Source organism: Idiotropiscis lumnitzeri, chromosome 18, assembly GCF_059441095.1.
Source record: "Idiotropiscis lumnitzeri isolate Australia: NSW breed Sydney's pygmy pipehorse chromosome 18, RoL_Ilum_1.0, whole genome shotgun sequence".
Classification (NCBI taxonomy): domain Eukaryota; kingdom Metazoa; phylum Chordata; class Actinopteri; order Syngnathiformes; family Syngnathidae; genus Idiotropiscis; species Idiotropiscis lumnitzeri.
Genome location: NC_142408.1, coordinates 3935807 through 3955013, shown reverse-complemented (window position 1 = coordinate 3955013; position 19207 = coordinate 3935807). Strand labels below are relative to the sequence as shown.

General features: G+C 44.8%; 2 protein-coding genes across 3 annotated transcripts; one reads left to right on the top strand and one right to left on the bottom strand.

Moving 5' to 3' along the window:
- Positions 1-5: 5 nt before the first annotated feature.
- Positions 6-5929, bottom strand: hexb (hexosaminidase B (beta polypeptide)). 2 transcript variants are annotated; one of them, XM_088280740.1, is made up of 14 exons: positions 5596-5929; positions 4863-5017; positions 4495-4560; positions 4210-4256; positions 3953-4063; positions 3775-3876; positions 3509-3641; positions 2708-2888; positions 2544-2630; positions 2400-2472; positions 1642-1819; positions 610-700; positions 304-408; positions 6-224 (listed from the first exon to the last, which is right to left on the bottom strand). In XM_088280740.1, exons 1-14 carry the CDS (start codon positions 5913-5915, stop codon positions 161-163), a joined length of 1713 nt encoding a protein of 570 aa, XP_088136866.1. In that variant the 5' UTR covers positions 5916-5929; the 3' UTR covers positions 6-160. The 2 variants fall into 2 exon arrangements, with proteins under 2 accessions (XP_088136866.1, XP_088136865.1); XM_088280739.1 differs by lacking the exon at positions 1642-1819 and adding an exon at positions 953-1133.
- An 816-nt stretch (positions 5930-6745) lies between these two features.
- Positions 6746-17674, top strand: enc1 (ectodermal-neural cortex 1). The gene is made up of 3 exons (XM_088281520.1): positions 6746-7015; positions 10377-12185; positions 15573-17674. The coding sequence occupies exon 2, from the start codon at positions 10383-10385 to the stop codon at positions 12156-12158; it is 1776 nt and encodes a 591-aa protein (XP_088137646.1). The 5' UTR covers positions 6746-7015; positions 10377-10382; the 3' UTR covers positions 12159-12185; positions 15573-17674.
- The last annotated feature ends 1533 nt before the right edge of the window (positions 17675-19207 follow it).

Below are 19207 nucleotides of genomic sequence, written 5' to 3'. Positions count from 1 at the left end.
ATGTCTACTTTTCAGCATTTGTATTCACAGTATTACAAACATTACAAAAGAGTGCATTGATCAGAGCGTGTGTGTGTGTGGATTTAAAAAAAAAAAAAAGGTGCCTTCATGATGCGCCGCCACACTTGATTCCTCAGTTATCGTCTCTCTCTCGCACTCCTCAGTTTCCCTTGAACTCGTGGGGGCAGTAGCTGGAGAACAACGGCTCGGCGGGGATCCCGCGCCTGCCGCCAACACGGGAGAAAATGATTCCCGCTCTTTACTGTTTTCTTCACGCAGAAAATTTGAAGCGCGGGTACTCACTCGACCATGCGACAGCGGTGCGAGGACAGCCTGTCGTACGCGTCGTTGACGTCCGTCACGTTCTTGGCGCTCCACAGACGCTCGGCCACGGCGCTGGCACGAGGCCTGTCAGAACAGTCATGTTTGCGGTTCGGTATTCGTGAATTCTCCTGTTTGGGAGCTACGTTCAAGTGAGATCGCTGTCAAATGCAGGAATGTGAAAAATACTTTCCAAGAACATCGCAAATGAGCCGAATCAATGGTTTATATCGTTGAGTAATTCTTTTCTATAGGCACAAAGACGTTTTCCACTTTGAAACGTCATACCAGAGTCGCGGCGTGAGGTTGGTGGCGTCCACGTACTCCCCCCACAAGCAGGCTTCTCCGCCGATCACCAGCTTCTTCTGCGCCTCGGTTCCTATTTTAGAAAAAGGTAGCAGAGGGAGCATTTAGAAACAATGAACTTAGGTGATTGTTTCATAATTTTGTTTTCTTTTTTTAGCTTTGGTTCATTCAACAGGTTTACACTTATTTGGACAGAAGACAGAAGTCAAGGTTTCGGATATCACACATGACATCTGAATTTTGTCCTGTGTCTCGCCCACTTTTTTCCGCCCAAAAATGTATTTATTTATTTTTTGATGTTGCGTTTTATTTTGGGGACACAAACCCTGGAAGTCCTGCGGGTCGGCCTTGTAATGGCCCCGCCAGTCCTGGCCGTAGGCGATACGGTTCAGGTACCAGGGGGTGGACAGCAAGGTCCGGTAACCCGCCGCGGTGACATTGGCCATCTCATTCTGGTATTGCTGCTCGGTGCCTTTCCACACATGGATGAGTGTGTCTGCCTTCAGCTACACAACACACACAAGACAAGCGACCACGTCATAAAAAGGCGGGCGTCCGAAGACCGGCCAATGGGCCATTTTGCTGCCTGTCGTACATTTCTTTTAATAGCCCGCCACATATATGGAAAATTATATTGGGGGGGGGGGGCAAAAATGTTTGCAACACCCGTATTAAGTATGTAATTTAAAACTGAGAGGACCAAAACTCCTCTTCATAAGGATGTTTTGCTCCACTTTCTGCTATGTGTCAGTCTGATTTATACCTTTTGAACATGCCACATTATTGATCCTCAAGTAAACGCAGCTTTAAGAATTAACAGCGTACTCCATATCACTCCTGTTTTTATTTAGACGGGCACATTTAACTAGGCATTTCTTTCGACTGCCTACACCAATAAAATTGTCTTAAATGAAGGCTCCTCTCCGCCTCAACTTCCTTACATCTCTGTCATATTTGTATGCGTAAGCCTGTTGATGAATCCAGAGCCTCCTCAGACCCGCACCACAGACTGACCGTTGAATTTGAGCGGTTCCACCTTGTAGTACTTCAGCCAGTCCTGGGCGTAGCTAATGTAATCGAGGTACCAGGGTGCCGACAGGATGGCGGTGAATCCGGCCTTTGTCACGTTGTGCATTTCCCCGCCGGAGTCAGCGCCGCCCATCCACACGTGCACTACAGTGTCCGGCTTGAGCTGCAACGTGCCAAACTTAGTGCGCCACTTGTGCCTCGCTACGCTTACACGACGCTTTATTCATAAATTAAGTGTCGTAGTAAACACTCAACACGTTTGAGTGACTGTTTATGTGTCAGAGTTCCCCAGACTAAGGCTGAACTTAATAATGTGCTCAGCTTTTCGAGTAAAATGAAAATGTGATCTCAATAAATGTTTGAAAACCAATAGTTTTAACAGCTTAAATGTGTATTGTACTTAAACGTTAAATACGACTGAACTGTACTGAACTGGATTTAAAACAAAATTTAAAAAAAAATCAGTTCAAACCTTTAATTCTGTGATTATTTGCTAACGACCGGAGGCCGCAAGTGATTATCTTGAGAATCACTGCTAGAAAACCTCAACGCAACGCAATTATTACCCTGGACCATTTCAGTCCCGTGATCAAGACCTTGTTTGCTTTTGAATGCAACAGAATCTTAACGTTTGTGCTGCTGTTCGTCTCCGTTTTTGTACTACGACTTCTTAAAAAAAAAAAAAAAAAAAATTGGAAATGAGGTGTCGAGTTTGAGATTGAAATGATCAATGCTTCCTTTACCTTCACCCCATTGTCAAAGACCTCTTGCCAGATGATGTAGCCCTTCTTGGTGGAGGTCACGATGTCCAAAAGTCTACATCAAGACAGAAATATTAATATTGATCGTCAAAGATTCAACCTGGTGATATATTTTCCATACCCGACCTTTGGATATAAAAGGACTCCAGCATGCTGTAGTTTTTCCCAAAGCCTTGCTGCTCCATGAAATTCTGGATGTCAGGGTTGGACTTCCTGGAAAGAGGAGATGTTGTCAAGTCTCGTGCATTGCGGTGGAGACATTTGCATACGCGTTTGGCCGTGAGTCGCACCAACAGGTGAAGTCCACCTCGTCACCCCCAAGGTGAATGTAGTCGTCTGGGAAGACGGCGGCGACCTCCTGGAAGAGGCGGCTCATGAAGTTGTAGGTGGTGTCGATAATGGGGTTGACGGGGCCTACGCTGCCCGACGGTTCTAAGCCGGCAAAGCACGGCGTCAGAAGATCTGCCTGTCCTAAGGAGACATGGATTCATTCATGCTGGCGTACTCCAATAAGACGGGTGCTTGCAAACATTTATTGCATGAAGGCACATATTTGACGTATAACAAAATTAGTTCATGGTAGAATTACAGAAATCCATTTAAATGAAGCAGTTTTAGGAAGTCACGTCAACTCAATTTGATTTCTGTAGCGTCACTTCACAACAGGAGTTATCTCAAGCCACGAGAGACAATGCCACAAGAACGGCTGCTACTTGTGGAAAGAAAAGAAAAAAAGAGACCCTGGAAAAAGATGAATCTTTGTATGCCCAAATATGGGTATTTTTTAACAAATCAATACTATTGGCCTAATGATACATCATCTGTTATTTTTACGCCTTATTAACAAATTGAAAGTCTCGACTATATCTTGAGGGGAAAAAAAAAAAATCTATTAACTGTCCTGATTATTGTAATTGTCCGAGAAGTGCCGTAAAACTCTGCGGCAGCCATGTAGCATTATGTTGCCTCAAGATTGAAAGAAGTAAAAATAAAATAAAATTAAAAAAATAGCATAAGCCTGTTTTGTTAAATATAGTGAGTTCTAAGAGGACACTTAATGCTGAATATGGCAGCTGAGAAGCGACACCAACCTTTTCCCCAAGACGCCGTGTGGCCCGGAGTGTCGAATTCCGGGATGACACGAATGCCTCGCAGGCGGGCAAATTCGATGATCATTTTCACGTCCGATGGGGTGTACACGTGAGTGTAAGGGTGGTACGCCCCCTGTAGGGAAAGTAGAGACATTGTCCGAGTGTTGCGAAGGAACGCCCTGCAAAATCCAGACTGGCCTCATCACAGAGCAGCAAAGAACCCGAGAAAGTCAAGTTGGTTCAAGAAAAGACCAATGTTAGGCTACCTTCTGGCTGAGGTCCGGGAATGTTCGGCTCATGTACGGGAAGGATTGATCGTCGACGATATGCCAGTGGAAGACATTAAACTTGTTCATTGCCATTGTTTCCTGCAGGGATGAATGACAGCAAAACACTTAAAAAAAAAAAAGTAAACAGTTTTGAAGTTTTGTTTTTTAGACGTACCAGATTGGCCAAAATGACTTTGACAGGTAGGAAATGTCGCGAGGTGTCCAACAAGATGCCGCGGTGTGCAAATCGAGGGAAGTCACTGATTTCAGTCCAGTTGACACTTTTCTGGGATTAAAAAAAATAAAATAAAAAAAAAACACCAGGCTGAATGACGGACAGAAGAATTGTGAACAATTGAAAATAGAAAGAACAATGATACACTGATTGTGAACATCCATTTCATGATTTTCAGCAAGACAAAGTGCACTTACAGCCCCATATTCATCCTCGTACACCAACTGACTGAATGTTTCCAGTCCTAAAAACAGACAAAGGGTGTCTTGACTGGATGAAAATGACAAGTTTACGTCATTTTTATTTTCACGTCAGGCGATTTGTTGCAACAGTAGTTTTCGTACAAAATTCTAGAGTTCTTGTTCCCCTTTTGAGTGATAAAATTTCAAGATTCAGCAAGTTGCCATTCAGAAAGGGAGACAGAAACAAAGATAATAAAAGAATCAATAAAACATTTGAAAAAAAAAAAAAAAACAGTGTACCGCGGAGGGCACCCCAGACTTTTGGCGCTTTCAGGATTGCAAAGGGCAGGTCCACCAACAGTTCATCTGAAGACACAAACATGTTTTTTTATCTTGATCAATCATCATTCAATCATGTGACATTGTCTAAGCACTTTGAGTAACTTTATAGGACACTAAAGTGATTACAAGGAAGAAAATGGTACCAGTGATAGACCATAGACAGAAAACAGAGCCTATTACAATAAGACATCAACTCCATCCTGGCTGCTCGGTTCTATATGACTGTAAACTGTGGCAACAGCACATTAACAAAAAGGTGAAATGTGTGCAAAGATTGTCTTGAAGTGACTATTAAGCAATTCAAGGTTAATAATTGACGAACTTACATGACTCGTCTGATGTGACACTTGGGTAACGGTCACATTCCGGGTCTGGATCTGTGATCAACACCTGTAGCCCCAGTAGTTCAGGAAAGTCAGTCCACTTGTCGTGTGAGTGTGGCCGTTTGGTTTTAACACCGCCAAAAATGTACTTGTAGTACCTGGAAAGGAAGACGTTAAAAAAATAAAGAACAGAGGTGGGTGAGCTGTGTCGTCATTCGCTGGCTGTTTCTGGCATGGGCAATATGTGAGGCCGCATAGGATGGCATTGGTTGGAGGTAGGCAGTGTGGCACCAAAAATTATTAAATTCTAATGTAATGTCTGAAAAATAATGAGAAACAGATAACGGAAAAATATATTTGTTTGTGTATATGTTTTTGCTTTGTACTTATTTTAACATCTAATAACTCTGGTTGTATGGGTTTTTTTGCATCACGTGTGTAACTTTGTGCTGATATAACAAAAAAAAATCGTTAAATCCAATGTTTGCAAGAGGTGGGAAGGAACTGAGTGAAAATCGTTTGTTGTAAATTGAGTAGATACCTGAAAATCTGTAAGGACGTTTTTGTACCGCACATCTTAATTTTCAGGCATCTTCTCCAAAATCAACTTTAAAATATTTGTACTTCCTTATTGTACTTTAACGTCTGATCGTTTCCCTTTACAACATAAATATTTCGTGACTTCCCCCTCATGGTCATACAACAACGACTTCTAAACAATTAACATCAATGTCACCTCCTGTACGCGTTCTGCAGGAGGTTACAGCTCGGCCCGGACGACGACGCTTTGCCGTCGAAGATTTGAAAGCTGGCGGCGGCTAACTTGAACGACACGTCAAATGTGTCCACTCGCTGGGGTAGCGGCCACAACGACCCCCATTTGGAGGGCTGTCGATTCCGAGCGAGCTCCTCGTCTACCCGGGTGTCCTGTCGGAGCCCCCGGCAGGAGGACAAGACCCCCAGCAGGACGAAAACGTTCAAGGACGAAAACATGGTCCGCCGAGGGGACAGTGAAGAATCATGAGATTCCGACCGCAAGCAGCAGCCCAATATCATGTAATGGGCGGAGCCAAGACAAGAGCGGAAGTAATTTTGCTGAAGTTGAAGTTATGTTTAAAGGGGACGCTCTTTCTTTATTTTTTTGTTTGTTTTCGCTCGTCAAAATTGATATGTTGTCGTTGTTTTTCCACTCACCGTCAACAAGTGCAACTGTTTGTGCTTGTGGAAAAAAAAATAATAAACGTAATTTTTGTGAGTGTCATTTGATTTGCGTGACTTTTGACGTGTTTAATGCGCTGAACTGAATCATATTGCCCACCGGGTGTCACTGTTGCCCCATATTTCTGTGATTCTCTCGATCAAAGAAACGAAAGCGAGTTTATTGAGCCAATGTATTTATTTCATTTGACAAATAAATACATTAAAGTTTAAATTCAAGTTGAAAAATTTAGATTGAGATTTAAATTGTAGTTTCATCTGGCACGAAGGTATAGTGTAGGTATGCTATTCTTTGGGTGATTTTGTGTGTAGATCTTTCGGAACAAGTTTCACATGCATTTAGGTGATTTTACGTCCTTAAATACACATAATATGGAAATTATTTCCAACAGGTTATTCCCACAAAACAACATGAGCTCAGCAGTTCCCAGACCGTAACCGGAAGTGATGGATTTAGTAACACATTAACTACACACTTAAAAGCAAATCAAAGAGATGCATGGTGCGTGTGCATTAAAAACGACCGCGCAAGTTGTTGTTGTTGTTTTTTTTTTTTGCATGCCAACACCCCTCCCCCCTTTCTCATGCTCCGACCTGATTGGCTCGACAGCGTAACAACGTCCCGCCTACCGCTTCAACCCCGCCCAATCAACCCAAAGCACCGAGTTGAAGGTCCAGCGAACAGAAGCGTCAGTCTCAGCTGGAGAACAAGAGAAGAAACTACGACCCACCAGCGGCCACCACCTCATCATCACCTCTAAGATCCCGTTCTTCCCAGCCCGCACAAGTGACGTCGCGGACGACTGGGTCGGGTCTGCGCTCGGTGGTAACGGGAGCAGAAGAGCGGCAAGCACGGCGGCCGCATCGTGGCTCTTTCACCGCGGGTATGTCCGAGGGATTCCACGGGCGAGGTTGAACTTCTGCGTTCCCGCGAAGAGGTCAGTGAAACCATCACTGTTTTATTTTGCAATTTTAAAAAGAAACATGTTTCTACGCCAAATAGCATTATTACCACAAGATAGAGAGCAAGCAGCAATATTTACGCCATGCACAATATTATGCAGTACAGAATGCAACAGGAACAAAGAGCAGCCACGAGACGGACTTAATCAAATATTTAGTAACGTAATAACACGCAGAAATTGTGAATATATTTGCCAAATGTTGATGATCATTACAGTAGGTGAGCGATTAATGCAACTATCCAGTACATATTTTTAGACTCAAGCATTATTGGCTACTATAAATGTATTATTATGCTGATTACGACATTGTTATTAATTATACTTTATGATTTCATGCATGCATATCGAACGGATAAATGTATGGATTTATAGTTTGTAAGATCTTGTAGAGTGGTGCAAAAGGTTGAGTTTCCTCCAAGATATCAGCGACTAAATAATAAAGTGTCCACAGTGTAAGAACTAGGACGACAATGGAAACACATTTTGTGTCATATCTTCGCTTAAAACATTGAAATATTAATCTACTGAAACTCCAAAATTGCCCACTGTGTGAATTACTCAACTTGTCATGTTCCAATTTTTTTAACTTGGTGAAAATTCATCCCTTTTATGTGATTTTGAGCCAAAGATTGTACAATTCAATTTAATCCAGATGTAATCCAGATTGAGCATTTAGCGGCAATGTAAACGCAACACATTCAAGTCTCTTTTCGGCCATTAAAATCACAGTTTGACATCATTATTCAGCCTGTGTGGTGGTCTGCATTGTGTGAGATTCCCATTCTAAGGACCCCGATTTGTTTTGCTATCATAAACTCTTTGACAACGCCCGCTGTGCTCTACGCTAGCTGCGACATATAGTGACAGACGGAGCAATTAAATGCGCTCGCACCGGACTACAGGAAACACAAAAACAATTAACAATGAAACAAACAATTAACCTTAATTGTATCCAACTGTCATACAACACAACAAGAGCTTTGTGTTCAACTAAATAGTGTCACATTTTACAGTGACTAATTACATTTGTGAGTAAATCAAGACCAGATCATTCTTTCAATATAACCCGGGTCAAATTTGAATGTTTTTTGGAAAACAAGAAAAAAAAAACACAAATTTATCAAACAGAAAGAGTCCAGGGAATAGTGCTTTGTATGATAAGGACATAATCACCACCTTGGTATCGGTACATTCTGGGCAAGAAGGTAATATGTCATTGATTGTTTCCCCGAGACATTAAATGGCGACATCAGGTGTCGCTGGCGGGTAAATGAGCTTTTCGGCCGCCGCATGTGCAACGACAGCTGGCTTGAAACGCTAAATTAAATCCAGGGGAGTTTTGCTGTTGATCAATGGTCTCCGCCACGTCCTCTCGCTTTTCCTTTTTGTCTCTTCCAAGTGGCCCATCTGATCGCCATGTTTACTTGTGAGGAAACTCCCCCCCCCCTTCACATTCCCATCCCTCTTCCTGAGTCCGTGATTGTGGACACCTGGCAATGATTTCAAGTTTACATGCAGCCAGGCCTCAGATGGAGCCCAGAGACTTTCTCACTGGGGCTCTCCCGGTGTTGTTTGTTGGCATTTGTGTCTGATTATTACGATTCAAGAGCGATACCAAACAGAACAAAATGGCTTGTTTACGTTCAGCAGGACACTTCAAAAAGTCAGCAGCTGTGCATTTAAAAAGGACCACGGTGAACCGGATGCTTGATGATTGTTAGGATGAGCTCATGGCTCCATTAGTCATGTCTGGCAATGAGAACGCAAAACCATGATTGAAGTGATTATTTACAGAAACAACACTCCCACCTGTGACTTTGACTAACCTTATACAAACCAAATTAAAAAAAAATGAACAAGAAAAATGTTTTTATCTGTTAGCGGAAAGTGTGGGAACAACAGTTAGCCACAGATTGTTTTTTGTTTTTTTTTCTGGAAAAAGCAGGAAATGATTTCCATCAATGAAGAGTAAGGGCAGCTGTTTGAACTTATTCTTTCATCCTTCAGAACGTTGCTAATATTCTTCAAAAGCACAGAATCAGATCCAGATTGAGAAACAGCGTAAGGGCAACAAAAAAAAAATAAATCATGTGCTCGATTCAGGAAAACCTTCCGCTCTTAAGATAGCTATCAAGATGGCGAGCACGTTTGCGTGAAAGTTTTGTGGTTCTGGGGATTTAATGTTGGCTTTGGTCAAAATATGTTCGGGCTTGGAAATTCTCCACAGGTGTGAATGAGTGTGAACGCTTGCTCGGCTCTGGTTGTCCGAGACTCTCGTGAGGGCAAACGCTACCGAAAATGGATGTTTTAGCAAACCGTGGTGGAGTTTTCTGTTAGATTCTGAGTCTAACGTGATGATTCGGCGGGACTTTACCAGGAAGCCTTTTTCTAATTGAATAATTAGGTCAAGAATTGGCGCAGTGTGTATGGTTGTCATCTTGGCAGAACCAGAGGCCACAAGGTGACGCGTTGTTGCCTTTGTCGGCGCTGGAATGCAACCCGTCCTGTCGGGCTGAAGATTTTCTGCTTTGTTTGATATTTCCTCTCAAGCATGGATGCTCACTATGATGTCTGGAACATAAAAGTCGGGTAGTACAATGTGCGCCGGAATACAACATTTGTGTGAAATTACAATTTGCGACATAATGCGATCACTGCCAACCTCGGTAAAATGAATATATTTTTGACTGCTTTATCCGTCAATGGCAATGAATGTTTTTTTTATTTTTATTTTTTTATTCGTCAATGGCAGTGAATGTTTTTTTTTAATTTTTTTTTTTTCGTCAATGGCAGTGAATGAGTTTTTTTTTTTTTTTTTTACACAGAAAAAGAAGAAATTATTACTGAAACCACTACAAACTGAAGAGCTATCTGTTAGCATCATAGCTTGTGCTATATTATAGGCAACATTTACACTTTCTTTTTTTTTTCACACGCTTGTTGACATTGAAGGGCTGGTTAGCACTTTCTACGGCTAAGTTAACCAGCTGCAGTGTGAACTTTTACTGCGCACATACCTGAAATACCAGCAAGTGAGAAAACCACTCATGCGAGACGTTGGTCCTAATCGTTGACTTTCTGTCATCCGTGGAATCCCGAGCATCTCTTTCATGCACGTCGACCTTGTTGTCACCTTCAATTGTTTTGATGATTTGAATTCTTGGGGGGGGACGTCATCGTTGTCGTTTGCTGAGAAACGTTCACGCACGATTGTGACCGATAATACAAATGGGCCAAAGCGGGCGAACGGCATTCTGTAACTCAATTTGTAAGTCAAGTAATGTCTGTATCTGATTTAAAAAAAATGTTAATCCCCCTTTGCTTTTATTTCCAGGATTCAATGAAAATGTCCGTGTGCGTCCACGAGAACCGGAAGTCGCGGGCCAGCACCGGCTCCATGAACATCTACCTGTTCCACAAGTCGTCGTACGCCGACAGCGTCCTCATGCACCTGAACTCCCTACGGCAGCAGCGTCTGTTCACAGACGTGCTTCTCCACGCCGGAAGCCGCTCCTTCCCATGCCACCGCGCCGTCTTAGCCGCATGCAGCCGCTACTTCGAGGCCATGTTCAGCGGCGGGCTGCGTGAGAGCCAGGCCAGCGAGGTGGATTTCCACAACTCGATCCACCCGGAGGTGCTGGAGCTGCTGCTGGACTACGCCTATACGTCGCGGGTGGTCATCAACGAGGAGAACGCCGAGTCGCTGCTGGAGGCCGGAGACATGCTGGAGTTCCAAGACATCCGCGATGCCTGCGCAGAGTTCCTGGAGAGGAACCTTCACCCGTCCAACTGCCTAGGCATGCTGCTGCTCTCCGACGCCCACCAGTGTACCAAGCTGTCGGAGCTCTCCTGGAGCATGTGCCTCAGCAACTTCCCCGCCATTTGCAAGACGGAGGACTTCCTCCAGCTGCCCAAAGACATGGTGGTGCAGCTTTTGTCCCACGAAGAGCTAGAGACCGAGGACGAGCGGCTTGTGTACGAGGCAGCCTTGAACTGGATCAACTATGACCTGGAGAGACGCCACTGCGACCTCCCAGAACTCCTCGGGACGGTCCGCCTGGCCCTCCTGCCCGCCATCTTTCTGATGGAGAACGTCTCCACCGAGGAGCTGATCAACGCCCAAGCTGGGAGCAAAGAGCTGGTGGACGAGGCCATCCGGTGTAAATTGAGGATCCTGCAGAACGACGGCGTCGTCAACAGTCAGTGCGCCCGACCGCGGAAAACCAGCCACGCCCTCTTCCTCCTCGGGGGCCAGACCTTCATGTGTGACAAGTTGTACCTGGTGGACCAGAAGGCCAAGGAGATCATTCCCAAAGCGGACATTCCCAGCCCGAGGAAGGAATTCAGCGCCTGCGCCATCGGCTGTAAGGTGTACATCACGGGGGGGCGGGGCTCAGAGAACGGCGTCTCCAAAGATGTGTGGGTCTATGACACAGTGCACGAGGAATGGTCCAAAGCGGCGCCCATGCTCATCGCCAGGTTCGGCCACGGCTCGGCGGAACTCAAACACTGCCTTTACGTGGTCGGCGGTCACACGGCGGCGACCGGCTGCCTCCCCGCCTCGCCGTCTGTGTCTCTCAAACAAGTGGAGCAGTTCGACCCGGCGGCCAACAAGTGGACCATGGTGGCGCCCTTGAGGGAGGGCGTGAGCAACGCCGCGGTGGTCAGCGTCAAGCTCAAGCTCTTCGCCTTCGGGGGGACCAGCGTCACCCACGACAAGCTGCCCAAAGTGCAATGCTACGACCCCCAAGAGAACCGCTGGACCGTGCCGGCGTCTTGCCCGCAGCCTTGGCGCTACACCGCCGCCGCCGTCTTGGGCAACCAGATCTTCGTCATGGGCGGCGACACCGAGTTCTCGGCATGCTCGGCATACAAGTTCAGCAGCGAGAGCTACCAGTGGACTAAAGTGGGCGACGTGACGGCCAAGCGCATGAGCTGCCAGGCGGTGGCGTCGGGGAACAAACTCTATGTGGTGGGGGGCTACTTTGGCACGCAGCGCTGCAAAACCTTGGACTGCTACGATCCCACACTGGACACGTGGAACAGCATCACCACGGTGCCGTATTCCCTCATCCCCACCGCCTTTGTCAGCACCTGGAAGCATCTGCCTGCCTGAACACCTCTACTGGCCTCAATCCTTAAGGTATTCCAGAAATGGTCCAAAGGTTGAGTAAATCAGGCAATGCTCTTAAGAAAAGTACAAACGATCAAAATTTGTTCCGAAATCAGGAAATAGAATGAAGTCCACAACATATTTTAGACAGAAGATAATTAAAACATGCCGCTTGCCAAGGGAGCTCATCTAAGATTCAGGACTTCCGTTGTTTCTTTTTGTAGCTTTGATCTGTCCTGGGCAGCGCTTTCAGATTCAGGTCCAAACTTTTACCATTGCTCTGTTGTGGATATTTTCTTGAGATTCAGGGCAGAACATTTACATTTGTGCTTTGTCTTGGGAGTCAGGGTTTCGTTTCCCTGCTTGGTGTGCTGAAGCTCTTCTTTCCAAAGCCTCGGAGAGAACTAGTTTCTCTTAGAGACCCCTCAAGCTTGAGTGTTCTTACACCACGGGCCAAAAGTCACTCACTTGCATCCACTGGAAAGTTTAAAAAAAAAAAAAAAAAAACATACCCCCCAGCGAGGACCCGCAGCCAACCCAGGAAATCAACCATCTTGGTTCAAAGCAGCAATTTGGTTCAAATTTCAGGAGTCGAATTCCATCCATCTTGTTTTCTTGAGCATTTCAAATGTTTTGCGTGCAGAACGCAAGCACTCAAGAACTCAAATGCTATCTCCTTCCTTCTAACTGTGCGCCCCCCCTCTCGCGTATCGGAATGCAGTGAGAAAACTCCAAAGATGTGCGGTGGGATACCATGTGGTCGTCAATTTTGGTACGACCACGCATGACTAAAATTCTTTGCGTGGGAATTAAGAGTCGAGTAATGTGGGAATATTGCGAGTCTCAATCCGAAAGGCCTTTGAATCCAGGCCGACTCTTTACTTCTTGGACTCTTTTAGCAGGTTCTTTGCACACATAAAGGAATGTCGGAGTGGTTCTTGAGCCAGGTCGAATGGCGGGAGGTCCTGGGAGGGAGGGGGCTGACCAAGGATTTTGCATGCGTTAGTTCAGTGACGGCGGGGATGTGCCAGAGGACAGAGAGGGTAATTGAAGTAGAATAGGATACTTTTATTGCTCCTGTGGGGGAGGTTACTCCTGGCCGGTTGGCCAATTAGACGGTGGAGGGACGGGGGCGCACACCAGCAGGCCACAACGCCTGGGCCCGGGCTAATCCTCTCTCCGTCGCCTCCTTTTGATGAGGTCACGCTCCCGGTGGCGGGCGAGGAGGAGGCTGCCCCGTCGGGAAGCATTCATCAAGGCTTTCGACTGGGCTTGGTCGGGTACAGTTCTGTAGCGTTTCCCATTTTTGGAGGCCTCTGTGGTAGTACCTTGATATACTTGTTCCATGAGTACCTGCCCACCCGCCCACGTATAAACTAAAAGAACGGAGTGGTTCATTTGTGTTTGGCGACACGCTGTGTTCACAAGTGTAATTCGGTGGCTCTCTGATGAAGTGCTGCCTCCACCAGTGAAAATACAAGCGCTTATCACTCTTTTTTTCTGTAGTGCTTGCCCTAAAAGCCATGTTTCAGCTACATTTAAGTCCAGTTTGTTACTCGGGTGTAATGGCAGTCGCTACGTAAACAGAGCCACATGTTAGCATACCAGGAGGACACGGAATGTAATCCACCAAACAAAAACTGAAAATCAACACGACTAGCAGTGAACTCGCCTTCCATCGTAATTGTTCCGATGTTTTGTTTTGTTTTTTAAATATGAGACATTTTGTTAGCATGGTAAGCTAGTGGTTAGCACATCTGCTTCAAATTTTACTCGTCTCACATTATCTAAAAGCAAGATTCTCTATCTGCTGCGTGGTAATATACACGCTCAACCCGGATGTGACGTGAAAGAAGCGACAGTCTGTGGAAAGAACTGTAACGGGGGTGCGAAATTTAACATCTAACACATTCCTGCCATCACGTGTCAAAAGCGATCGTCGCTGTCGTCATCTGATGATTTGAAAGCAGGATTTTGTGGCTGATGTGGGGAAAGCGGAAGTAATATTTGCCTCTCAGCTGTGAAAAAAGGATATTTTTCGATAAATTAAGGACTAGAATCTAGGACTAGGTTTGTAAGGCTTGACAAAAATCATTGGACGGCCGATATTAGCTCAATTAAAATTGACAAGAATTAGCTGATTTATTTAAAAAAAAAAAATTTAATTTTATACTCATTAATACATTATGTTCAAACATTAGCTCCCACACGCTTGCCAAAAAAATGGCCAAATAATTAGACATTTTTTTAAAATCCATATCTTTATTGGAGTTTTAACAGACTAAAATCGCCTGATACCAGATATCGCTATCGGGCCGATACTATCGAATATTTTTTAGGTATTGATTACTCCTGATACTAGACACAAAAAAATAAACCTGACAAGTCCTCCTTGGCAGTAGGTGGGGCTATACTCCGGCTAAAACATATGCATCAAAAAGAAATTTTTGTTCAAAATGTTTTGTCATTGCGGTGAATTTAAGTAAATAAAGAAGTATCGGTACTTGGTATCGGTATCGGTCTGAAAAAAAGTTCAAACATCCCTGAATTCAAGATTGAAAGTGAACTGCGCTGTCTTGTAAACACGTCGCTTTTGCCCGTGATTTCTTCCTGACCTCCTTCTCGGCCGCAACGCTGATGATGTTGAGCAGGCTCGACGTAGGAGGCGCTCCGGTAGCCGCCAGTCGCCCCGGGCCCGGGGGGGGGGGCGGCATGGCGCGAACCCGTCACCCACACATGGCTGCCAGCTCTTGACAACAAGGCGTGGGCGAGCATCCGTCGCATACATCCTCGTCGGATAAAGCCCGGGAAGCGGCTAATAGCTCGGGATTACTCCCTGGCTCAAAACAGTCTCCGAGGGCTTTAATCCTGCCACTTATTTAAACCTCAGCTGGCCTTTTGTGTGCGCCACGGTTCAGGCTGACAGCTTGCTTGCCGGGTAAAGGCAAATTGCAAAAGGAGGGGGAGCGGGAGGGCGGGAGGGGAAAAAGGCTGAGCGAAGAAAGATTGCAATAAAAGTCTCCTTCCCACCCCCCCGAGGGAAGAGTAACGTCCGAGCGTCCGCCAACGATCCCGTTTAGACTTTATGGAGCTTCTCATTGGTCTGGCCAAGCCCGTTAAAGCGAGTGCTAAAATCGAAACATTTGACTGCACTCTCGACTGAGTTGCTTTTTTAGATCGGCCGTTTGTTTTGGTCAAGTTAGAAAATGCATACAGACGGAAATAATGGCGACGTCGGCATTTAATTGGCTGTCACAAACAAAGACGGATAAAGTCATACTTTTTGGACCAATTAAGTCAAGTTTGATTTATACACGGGAAGTCTTGAGATGGAATTCGGACAGGCTGATTTTAGTGAGGATTTGCTTGTGTATTTTGGCATAACATTAAAAAAAAAAACTATTTTTTCTCTTCCAGATGTCTTCTTGTTTTTTTTTTTTGCTTGGTTTCTCATCATCTACTGAACTCCCGACTGTGAGGCGCTCCAAGAGAAGACCTTCGAGACGGATGCTCGACCAAAAAAAAAAACAAGAGAACCAAACGGGCTAGCGTGGCACATTGCTGACTGCATTTTGATGTTTTTGTTTTGGACTGCAGTGTCAAGCATGTATTTGGACTTGAATGCACACAAAGCTTTTCATTTTGGCAATAAGCTCCTTCTTTTGACCCCCATCCCCGCTTATGATGACACGTGCAGAGTTGAGGGCGGAACTTTTGTGGGGGCGGAGCCACCTTGTTTCGGGGATGCCGCTTTCTGTTGCTGATGCTGCTTTTTCACCCTGCGGCTGCTGACTCAGCACAACCGGCATGAGTTCTTCTTATGTGCTCAACTCACCCTTTCATCGAAGTACATTTCATGCTTTTGGTTTTTTTACCCCGTTGGCGGATCTTTATGCCTTTTAATGCTGGAAGAGTTTTTGCTGTGCAACACAGTGAAGTTTGATGAGACTCCCTCTGTGGTTATTTGTATTGCAACGGATATTTATTGGCGGTTTGAGAGGGGACACAATAAAAAAAAACAACAACACTTTATGACGGTAGGAGGTCGGACTCCTCTGCTTTTTTTTTATACTGATGCGGATTCTGAAATTTGTTTTTTTTTTAAACAATTCTGATAACCGAGTAATCAGCTGAGTCATTTTAAAAATATATAATGACTAATGTAACATATTTTTAGCTCCCTTAACGCTTACAACCACAAAGATATTAATTTCAGGCAGAAATTTAATAACACAGAAAAAAAAAATAGCAAAAATCGCCCAATTTTTTTGTCAATTTTTTTTAAATGTTTATTTGAATATTATTATCTTTGTTTTATGTTGTAAAGTGTGTGTGTGTGTGGGGGGGGGGGTAGGGAGCACTGATATCGGCCAATTAAATCTGCGAGTCGATTACCGTATTTTCCGGACTATAAGATGCTACTTTTGTTTTCCACAGACGACTGGTTATCGACGGAGATATTATTTCATTGCTATTTATTTCCCTTCTGTACGTGAGGGGGTTGGTACCTGGTCACACCGTGGCTTGTGCAGTCCTAATGTGGAGGAGGAGGAGGAGGAAGCTCAGATTACTCACAGTGTGAGGCCGCGGAAGGCCGCAGGGGGTCGAGCGAAAAGAATTCCAACTCAGCTCCGCCAAACCTGCCTTAAATCAGCCGCCGCGTTGCACCCCGCCAGCCACTGCCAACTCACCCTCAAGGCCCTGAAAAAGTGTGACAATTAGCTGTGGAGTCACGTGATGACCCGCGCCAGGAAATTAAAAAAATAAACGGCAACGTCATCTAATTTGTGAGGTGGGATGTTTTATTAGAGGGTTTCAAAAAAAAAAATATAAAAACACTAACTTGCAGTTTTTTTAAGTGTTCACGATGATGTCACAAAAGTTTGCCAACCAATTGTGGCGTAAACAAGTCATAAATCAGATTACATAACATTAATGCAAACAAATTCATCACGTCAACTTTTGTTTTACTAAACGATGATATGTAAACATGTGGACTGCAAAAAAAATATATAATATTCAAACATTCCCCCTCAAATAATTTTTTTGGGTTTAATTTTTTTTTTTCCCCCCTCTGGCAATTATTCACTACATAATGTCAGCCACTGCGGCTTTCCGCATTAAGAAACTTGATGACGGCCACAATTGCTTTTCACCACAAAACTGGAGCAGTGGGCGTCGACCACCCGGCTGCCCTTCCCATCATTTATTCATTTCAGAAACTTTAAAAAGACAAAAGCACAATCCTGTTCCCGCTCTCGCTTTGTTTTAGTTGGCTAAAAGAAGAGGTTTGACGTCGTCCTGCACGCGTTTTCGATTGGATTCGAGCTCCATGACGGCTGTTGCCTGCTATGAGAAGGATTTTGTTCCAAAAGACCAAAAATGTGAGAATGAGGCCACATGTTGCTTTGTTGTCGTCGATGTCATGACTCATTCAATTTCCATGGCATTATTTTGTACATTTTCTTCTTTTTTCACAATGTGAAATCCATGGCTGAATAAACATGAGTTTTTTCCTCTTGGCTGTACAGAAATTGCGTGTGTGTGTCATTGCACGAAAACTTTAAGGCTTTTTTTTTTTTTTGAAGGTGGTATATGACAGAGAAATCCGCCGCTGGTTTTGCTTCCCGCGCAAGAAGAGCCACATACTTTCCCTTTCTCTCCCGAGTCACCTTGGCAACCATTATCTGCAAACTGTGGGGGCTGGAGGAGAACATGAAATCTTAAAAAGCCCCCTGCTTCCTCCTCCTCCTCTCACTTCCCTCCTTTCTCACTCTTCTCATCATTTTTTTTTTCTTCTTTAATAGCCACGTCGCAAGCGCACACTAAAAAAAAAAAAAAAAAGTCATCAAATCATCCGTTCATTCAGTTTTCACATTCCCGGTCCTGACACCGGTTTGAGAAACACCAGTTTGACTGGATCCTGCCCCTGGTGAACTCATCAAAGGTCGGCTGGGTGGGCTGGGTGGGCTGGGGTCCATTGAGGGTTGCGATGCGGGGCGTTGAAGAAATAAACAATGTCAGTGCCGAGATGTTGCAACGAGCCACTAAAACGATCTTTTCTCCGGTGCGTGTGTGGCCTGCTAACAAAGGCTGACATTTAAGGTGAAATGTGGGGACGCTGTGTGTGGGAGGCAGCCCCACTTTTCACCGCTGCCCCTAAGACACCCCCCCCCCATTCCCCATGCCAGAGCCGTCACATTAATCACAACAGGAAGTTGAATTTCCTGTCCGGCAGGAAGCTCGACTTATTCCCCCGGAGAGAGGCCACGCCGGTGCTATGCGACACATCCACAAGCCCTTTGCGTGCTGCTCGCTGCGCCATGATGAAAAAAAAATAACCACTGGGGATGGATGATAGTTTGCCGTTTCTACTGTCTGATGATTCATTTGGTCTTAGAAGAAGAATTCAGAGTCTTTCTTTGAAGGACCAAAAAATGGCGAATTGGAACCAAAGTGGCAGCCTTCCCCCGTGTCTTTTCAGGCAGGGCTTCCTGAGACTTTTTTTGTGGGTCTACTCTTGACAGGCATGTTCATCAAATGACGTTGCTGAGGGAAACTGGCGACATGAGCTAAATTTTATTTTCCAAGTTGCCTTTTGAAGAGAAATCGCCCAAATGATCCTTAACTCATTCACTATCAGCCGAGTGAAAAAAATGGATCTTTGACGTATTTATCCGTCAATGGCAGTGAGTGAGTTAAATGGCCGCTTCAATGCAAAATGGCAGACTTTTTTTTTTGGAAAATGAAAATTCCCAGGACTAAGCAAATCAGAGCTCAATTTTCTGACCATAGTCCATTTGTCTTGTACACCGGGTTCGAATTTGGTCGCAATTCGGAGAATTTCTTCTGAGGAATTTGTTCAAAATATGTATTTGGAAATGGCTAAAATGAGCTCAAACGATGGCTTTAAATGCAAATTTTTACAGCGTAGCATCTCTATTGATGGTCACGTTTAAGAGTTATGTTTGTGAAGACAGACTTGTTCATCCAAGTGGTGCCCGCCGGCAGGAATGCTGCCAAACCACACGCAGATGTAATCACTAAAACAA

Coding starts and splice junctions, on each gene's coding strand:
- hexb (XM_088280739.1), bottom strand. CDS start 5,915: ATGATATTGGGCTGCTGCTTGCGGTCGGAATCTCATGATTCTTCACTG. Junction 5,018..5,595: donor CTGCAGAACGCGTACAGGAG/GTGACATTGATG, acceptor CTTCCTTTCCAG/GTACTACAAGTACATTTTTG. Junction 3,877..3,952: donor AAGTCATTTTGGCCAATCTG/GTACGTCTAAAA, acceptor TCATCCCTGCAG/GAAACAATGGCAATGAACAA.
- enc1 (XM_088281520.1), top strand. CDS start 10,383: ATGAAAATGTCCGTGTGCGTCCACGAGAACCGGAAGTCGCGGGCCAGC.